Source organism: Myxocyprinus asiaticus, chromosome 39 (assembly GCF_019703515.2).
Source record: "Myxocyprinus asiaticus isolate MX2 ecotype Aquarium Trade chromosome 39, UBuf_Myxa_2, whole genome shotgun sequence".
NCBI lineage: Eukaryota > Metazoa > Chordata > Actinopteri > Cypriniformes > Catostomidae > Myxocyprinus > Myxocyprinus asiaticus.
In genome coordinates, this window is record NC_059382.1 from 31,499,046 (window position 1) to 31,507,497 (window position 8,452).

Here is an 8,452-nt window from a genome sequence, read left to right on the forward strand (position 1 = left end):
TTCCTATCAATCATCTAAGGGTGTTAGTGGTGTAGTGTATAAAGTGATTTGTCCATGGTGTTGTGCATGTGTGAAGTTTTCTTTTTTAGTGTGGTACAGTGTATGTATGTATGATTTGTCTGTGATGCAGTGTAAGTATGCAGTGTAATTTTAGTCTAAATCAGCGGAGGCACACAGCCTGATTGAGCCTGTGTGCCTCCTGATCTGGTTTCGGTGGACCCATTTGAAGATTGGTTCTTTCTGTCCCAGACGAATCTTGATTCTGTAAGCGACTTGGGAGAGTTTATCAACAAACTCATGAGGGCCAGTTCAGTGAGGCAGGAATTTCTGTGACAAGTGGTGGGAGGCTGTTTGGCGTGATTGTGCTACTAATTGTAGTACCAGATTTTGCCACCCACACTGAGTTCTTCTTGAGACGCCTTTTGGTCATAATAGGCCTTCCAGCCTTCTGTGCTTTTCTGGAGTTGTTGCTGGGTGAACACGAAGGTTGTTCTCAAGTTGTGGTGCAACTCTTCCAGGTACTGGTGGGTAGAATAGACTGTAACAAGGGTCATGTCACCTGGCTGGTACAGCAGATGCAGTGGCAGTGTAATTTGCCATCCAATCCAATTAGCTCGAAAAAACAAAGTGCTTTTTTTTTACAGGGTACCATTACAACTAGTCCTGCCTCCACAAATGTCATAAATCCATAAAGTCAAGTTTCTGTAATTTTATATGAATTTCATTGTTATCATGGACAGGAAAAATCTGTAAAATATTACTTCACATTTTATGTAAAATTACTTTTCTGAATCTGTAAAAGTACTATAAATTGCCATTAAAAAACATAACATTGATGTAATCTCAAATTATGGTTAATTACCTGTAATTTTTAAAGTGTAAAACTTTAAATTATGGCAAATATCTGTAAACAACAGGCATTTCATTGTTTTATGGAAAAAATGCAAAATTGGTAAAAAAAATAAATAAAAAAAATAAATAAATAAATAAACAGAACATTGCCTATGAAATGTTTTTTTTTTTTTTTTTTTTTTTTTACAGTGTACTGTATAAGGAGCCTCCAAAAAAGCCTAGTCCTTCAAGAGCAAGGATCGTTCAAGACTTGTCTATTTGCCAATAGATGCTTCTGCAAATAATCCAGCACTTTGAGAACAATGTTCCCCAAAGAAAAATTGGAAGGATTTTGGGCATTTAATCCTCAACAGTGCACAATATAGTTAAAAGATTCAAGTAATCTGGTAAAATCTCAGTGCATAAAGGACAAGACAAAAACCACTTCTAAATGCACGTGATCTCTGATCCCTCAAACATCACTGTCTTAATAAACGTCATTCATCTGTAATGGATATCATGATCATGGGCTTGGGATAACTTTAGAAGTCAACACCATTCGCTGCTGCATCCACAGATGCAAGTTAAGACTTTACTATGCAAAGCAGAAACCATACATCAACACTCTCCAGAAGCGCTGCCAACTTGGTGAGAAGAGTCCACATTTCAGAAAGTTTTAGAAAAACACAGCCATCGTGTTATCTGGGTCAAAGAGGAAAAAGACCATCCAAGCTGTTATTAGTGTCAGGTCCAAAAACCAGTGTCTGTATTGGCCAGGGGTGTGTCAGTGCCCATGGCATGAGTAACTTGCACATCTGTGGGAACACCATGAATGCAGAAAGATGTGTACAAATTTTGGAGCAACATGTACTGCCATCCAGCACCATCTTTTTCTGGGAAGCCCCTGCATTTTCCAGCAGGACAACTTTAAACCACATACTGCCCGGATTACAAGTGCATGGCTGTGTAAGCAGAGAGTGTGGGTGCTAGATTGGCCTGCCTGCAGTCCTGACCTGTCTCCAATTGAGAATGTGTGGTGCATTATTAAGCACATTAGATGGCAATGAAGACCCCATACAATTGTGCAGCTAAAGACCTACATAATGGATGAATGGAGGAAAATTACACTTTCTAAACTTAGCAAACTTATGTCTTCAGTGCCCAAATGCTTAATAAGTGTTACTAGAAGAAATGGTGATGTTTCACAGTGGTAAACATTCGACTGTCCCAACTTTTTTGAAGCGTGTTGCATTCATCTGATTTGAAATGACAGTACATTAAAAACAAACAAAAAAAACTATGAAATTCACAAGGTAAAACATCATATAATGTATAGTTGTAGTACTTTCAATATAGCAGAGGGTGATTATAATTTACAAATAACTTATTTTTGTTTTTATTAGTGTTTTTCATACTGTCCCAACTTTTTCGGAATTGGGGTTGTACATGCACAAGATCACAGATCTTCAGTGGGTCTGATATCAATATTCAGTCAGTTTTCTCAACATTTAAGAGAACACCAGCATAGAGGAAACAAAATAACAACACAATAACACAAAAGGACTTCGAGCCACAAAACTATAATTTTGATTTTGTGGAAAATGTATGTGATTATGTGTTATCTTTATGTGTAATTTGCATTGTTGCTTTAAGGGTTACACAAATCTTGTAAACAACTGACCATTTTATCCTCTTAGTGGTGGTGGTGCCAGTAATGTTGATGCAAAGCCACACCAGTGAGCCCTCCTGAGACATGTTTAATGCTATAAATATACTAGCATTTGGTGACCCACAGTTCTTCTAAAACACAACACAGGTAGTACTAATTCCATGCATATGAAATAATGGTAATTTTGGAGAGTATCACAGAAGGCAACATTTTTTGTAAAGTGTGGTTTTTGTAAAAATGGTATTTAAAGTTATTTATTGATGTCTTCCATGTATATTTTTAAACTAACTGTATAATTTACACAGTCTCTTTTCAGGTCGCATCATATAATATGTGTTAGACACTGTGGCTAAAACCAAACTTTTTTTATTTTTAAGATGTATAAAAAATAATACAAACTTTGTTTACTTTCCTCCTCAGGTCAATGAAAGCATACTTTGTGTGAGCAGAATGGATAATGGAACATTTTACTTCATGTTGTTTAAAGATCTTGGGTACATAAGATATGCTTTCTTCAGTTTGGGATTTATTTTTTACTGTGTTGTTATATACTTCAATGTCCTTATTATTCTTGCAGTATTTCTGGAAAGGACACTGCACCAACCGATGTACATTCTGATTTCTTGTTTGTCTATCAACTCTGTATATGGTACAGCTGGCTTTTTCCCAAGGTTACTGGCAGATCTGCTGTCTGATACACACACAATCTCCCGTGAAGCATGTCTCTTACAGAGTGTTGTAATTTACACATATGCAGCATATGAGCTTACAATATTAATGCTAATGGCATTTGATAGGCTTGTTGCAATCAGCAAACCTTTGCAATATCACAACATTTTTACCCCTAGGTTTCTAACCATTTTGATCATTTTAAACTGGATGTGTCCAATGATTTCTATTGGAATTGCTGCTATTTTAACTGCCAGACTGACAATCTGTGGTAACAAATTGCTGAAGGTATACTGCCACAACTATGAAATTGTCAAGCTCTCTTGTGTGAACAACACTATTATTAATATGTATGGCCTAATTGTAACAGTCACAAATGTTTTTTTCCCTTTGACTTTCATCATATATTCTTATGTTAAAATTCTTATAATTTGTCAAAGAAGCTCACGAGAGATCAAGAGCAAAGCTTATCAAACTTGTATTCCACACATAGTGATCCTTTTAAATTTCTCAATTGCCATTTTTTGTGAGCTCACTTTGAGTCGATTTGTGAATGGCGAGCTTCCTTTAGGTTTGACTGTTGTTCTTTCACTTGAGTTTCTTATTGTACCACCATTTGTAAACCCTCTTGTTTATGGTTTAAACTTTCCTGATATTCGCAAAAAAATGATATGCCTTATAAAAGCCTATAGATAAACTGTCCTGTTTCTGTTTTAAAAATGTTACACAGACAGCAATGACTTAAATTTTAAGATGACAGTCCAATCAAGCAATCATTCACCTTTTTTTCAGAGCTTTATAAAGCCATGCACTAAATGCTGTTATGATGAAAAAAAAAAATGTTTTGTTTTGTACTCTGTCAGTGTTAGAAACACTCAAAAAGTTGTTCAAATGTAGTCAAAGATTGGTCTATCATATTTGAAAGCATTAACTTTTAGCTTGAAATTTTAAAACATCTAAAAGGGCATCCATATATGAGCACACATGAATAACTTTAAGTACAGACCACATGCTTTTGTGAAATGTGAAACTTTTAAAAACTATATTTATTTCAGTGAGGGTTTAAAATGTAAATGTTTTTTTAAGAAAATCGGAATTTAATTTGTAAATAAAATTATTGGTGTCTATAATTTTTATTTCTCTTTCTATGCCCTTGTGGTGGCTTCTGCCATATTTGTGAAGAATCACTCTCAAAGTCTTGGGGTTTTGATGCCAGAAGATAGACTTTATTATCAGAGATAGAAAAGTCGAGTCGCCTGCAGAGGAACTCCAGCAACTCGGTTTCATCTCGCTTATATATGATCTACCAAGGCGTGGCTAGTACATTCCATACATGTCACTTATTATCTATCATTTTGTTCTGTGACTCCAGTCTGTTTTTTTTTTTTTAAGAAGTTGACAGGAAACATCTTTGAAGGGGCCTCACCATATATTTTCTCTAGTGTCAAAACAGGAAACTCAGTTAACCATATGTGAGCAGTTTACCATATGTGAGCACATCCTATTCCCACACAGGCCTCTACACAGACACTCAGTAAGCTACATGTTTGACCATCAGAAATAATTGTAGAATGCTTATATTTACATTGATTATACTTGATTAATTTATATTCAGCTTGATAAAAATATTCCACATTATCCCCCCTTTGGGACTTACTTAAGTCCCACCTTCACTGTCTTTACCCAGAGTGCAGTTTCATAATTCAGTCACCTCAGTTATGCTATCTAGTAAGTAAGTTAAGTCACACAGCTTCACTACCAATGACCATATTATGGAACCACACTCCGGTGGTGATTTCAGAACCAAACATCTCCATCCAAGTTTGATTAAGAATGGAGTAAAATATTCTGTCTCCCTATAACTTCATTCAATAAATTAAACATATAAGCATGTTAGAAGCATGAGCGTGCAATTGGTTCAGCCTTGCCTGTGGTTGTCACAGTTATGTAGAGTATTTCAAAAACAAAATATTCATCATAATATTAAGAGATCTTTTTTGTAGTGTAGATATCTTCAACCCAGATACTTTGTGCATCGTAGAGGGTCACCCTTTGGGGAGAGGTTAGGCTAGCACTTACACCCAGGGTGTGGCTCATCTTTATTCATCTTCTTTGTCCTCATTTGTGGTACTTGAATCCTCATCCAGTGTTTGTGAATCCCAATTTGGTTTATAAAGCCAATCTTGATAATATACACTTTGGTTACCCTCTAAAATCACTTTCCCATTATCTTGACATCTTAGCATTTCCATTTGCTTAACCATGGTTTTGATAACTAGTGACCTCAATAAAGGAAATACACAAAAAAACAATAGCTCTCCTATCATTATTGCAATTCCCAAAAACATTCCCAATTTAGCAAACCATGCTCCCCATGCTCCTAACTTTAGATCAAACCATTCCCACATTTGATTATCTCTTCAAGCATTTGCTTTAACTTCGGTTCTTACGTTTTTTTTATTTTTATTATTTAATCATGACTTCATTAAATGCTCCTCCCGGAGCAGTATTATTTGGTATAAAAGTACAACATTGATCTCCAAACATAACACATACATCCCATTTGTCTGCTAATAACCAATTAAGAGCCTGCCAATTTTGCCATGTCATTCTGCTTGTTTCATGTACTTAAAGCATATAAAGCATCATTAGTGTAATTAATCAATCTCTGTTGATTATAGTAAATATAATTCATCCATTCTATGTTTTTATTTTGTGTGATCCAAATGAATATTGATTCAAACCCTGCTTTGACTTCATTTCTAGCCTTAAATTCATTAGGTATACCCCTGGGTTGACCAATTGAATCTATATACACATTAGGGTCTGTTTTATAAGCTCTCTTAGTTCTATTCTTATCTTACTTAATGAATTGTCCTAATTTCCACTGTGCCATGGCAATTTCCTGAATCAGTCGTACTCTAACACATATTCCTTTCCATCCTAGTGGTAAGGAGGCCATAAGTCGTTCATTTCCACAGACCCAAAAGAAGTCTGTGTTGGGCCTCATGTATTCAGATAGAAGACAAAGGCAGGCCTAACATAGTCATAAAAACCTAACTCAAGCCCCCACATACCAAGTCGTAAATCTTACTGATAAAAATTGCACCAAAATCAAACAAAGGGAGTCCAAAACAGACTACAAATCCCATGAAGTCTTGCTCACTAAAGGATCGAACTCTCAACTCCTATTGGATGAGGCACACAACAGAACGTCCCTCAAACCATGACACCATTAGGAGTAGAAATACCTCTGAAATGCTTCCAGGATTTGCTTCCAGCAACTTTGCTTGCCGGGTGTAGACGCAGCTCATCGCTGCTCTCAGGTGCAGCTTCGTGGCACAAGGAAGTAACGTCCGACTTGAAACTGTGGCCATACAATCTCCATCTCGCTGGACGAGTTGAGATTACTCTGTATTCAACCGAACACTCTTAACGGATCTGAAGGAGACCGCCGAGCAATCTGCATCTTCATCTTCATCTGTTTGCCTGCAGAAGTGAAGAGATCAAAGATTTCTCTTCCATCTTCAATCAAGTCGACATTTCTGAGTTCTCCGCCAGCCCGCCGAGAAACAGCAGCCGTGCCCGCCAACAGAGTGAGGAAACGGCCTCCTGTCATCACCCGAGCCTCAAGGAACCGGGTCAGAGTCAAAGGACGGATGAACACACATTCTACGTCCTCATACGATTCAAGTAAGAGGTTTACGTCTGGGCAGAGATAGAATATTATAGTGTGTTATTCTTGTGTTTCAAGGTTTTTACTAGTACAGTTTATGGACCGCCATGTCCGCTCATTATTAATACTCAGGGTATTAATTATCACGAATAAGATGATCATCGCGGGTGAGACCAGCAAACTGAGTTTATCCATTAAAGAATCAAAGAACGCGGGACTGTTTACGAGCCGTCCACGCGTCTCTGAGTGATAAACTAACAGCTGCTTTCTCTCCCACGATCACGAAATCGGCTTTAGGGCCATCACTTTATTCTCTCTCTCTCTCTCGTACTAACCACACACACACACACGCGACCCCTCACAAACATTCTGACACACATTTTTGGCTCTTAGATAGCTTCGTGCTAAAGCTCAGCTTTGTTAATCCTTATTAATATTCTGTTGATTTTTGATAATTGATAATTATCTTAGATGATTGTTGAATTTGAATGATCAATAACCTAGTGTTAATTTTAATCAATGTTTCATCGATGTTAACCATTAACGATTATCTTTGATAATTGTTGATTTAAAGGATTAAAAAGCTAACATTGATTCTCCTCAATATTCTATTGATTTTAATAATTAATAATAATCTTTGATAATTATAAATTATTGCTAATAACCAAACCTATTCCTAAATGTAGTGCACTACATTTACTGGAGCCCCATATGAGGTTTTAATTAGTTAGATTCAATTAATTAATTTAAATATTAATTAATAACTAAAGAAATAATTATTAATTATTTCTGATAGTAACACTGATCTAAACAACCAGTAAAGCCCTACATCTGCTACCACTATTGTCTGATCTTCATATAACTCTATTGAAGGTAATGCTATAGTTTGATTTTCACATTCTTCTGGATAAATTTTCATTCCCTTTCTTAATCCTTGTGCTTGAAGTACTGGGACTCTTACAGATACATTTGTTCGCCAAGCATTGTACCAAATATTAGCACATCTTCCTTGAAGTAACCCCACCCCGTAAAACAACTACCGCTACAGAAACACAAACAAGAGATAAAACAGAGTCAAACTTCCTGGAAGATGAAGGATCATCATCAACCCGAAGACGTATGATGATGTTAGGTGGTGAAAGATGAAAGGAAGACACTGGTCCGATTGCCCTTTTTTTAACCAGGAGAACCACTATCGGTACGTGGAACATCAGGACCATGTATGAGGCAGGCAAGAAGGCTCAGGTAGCTGCTGAGTTGAAGAAAAACAACCTGACAGAAGCAACTGACGTCGGAAGAACTGCTGCTGTACTCTGGACATGAAGAAAATGATGCCCCCTACACTCAAGGAGTAGGCTTCATGCTGTCCAAACTGACTTAGAGAGCACTGATTGGGTGGGAGGCGCACAGCCCCAGGATTATTACAGCATCCCTTAGAACTAAACAGAAAAAGATAAAGATGAACATCAACCAGTGCTATGCCCCCACCAATGACAACGATGATGAGGAAAAGAACCAGTTTTACAACAGACTACAGAAAATCATAAGAGATCTACTCGAACAAAGATATTGTCATCCTTATGGGAGACCTCAATGCCAAAATTGGA

General features: G+C 36.9%; 1 protein-coding gene across 1 annotated transcript; it reads left to right on the forward strand.

Annotated features, from left to right (window-relative positions):
• Nucleotides 1–2,950: 2,950 nt before the first annotated feature.
• LOC127430336 (olfactory receptor 51I2-like) lies at nt 2,951–6,460 on the forward strand (the record flags this gene model as incomplete). Its single annotated transcript, XM_051680069.1, has 2 exons — nt 2,951–3,837; nt 6,439–6,460. Coding segments are annotated over exons 1-2 (909 nt in total), but the record flags the coding sequence as incomplete, so codon positions are not given.
• Between the last annotated feature and the right edge of the window lie 1,992 nt (nt 6,461–8,452).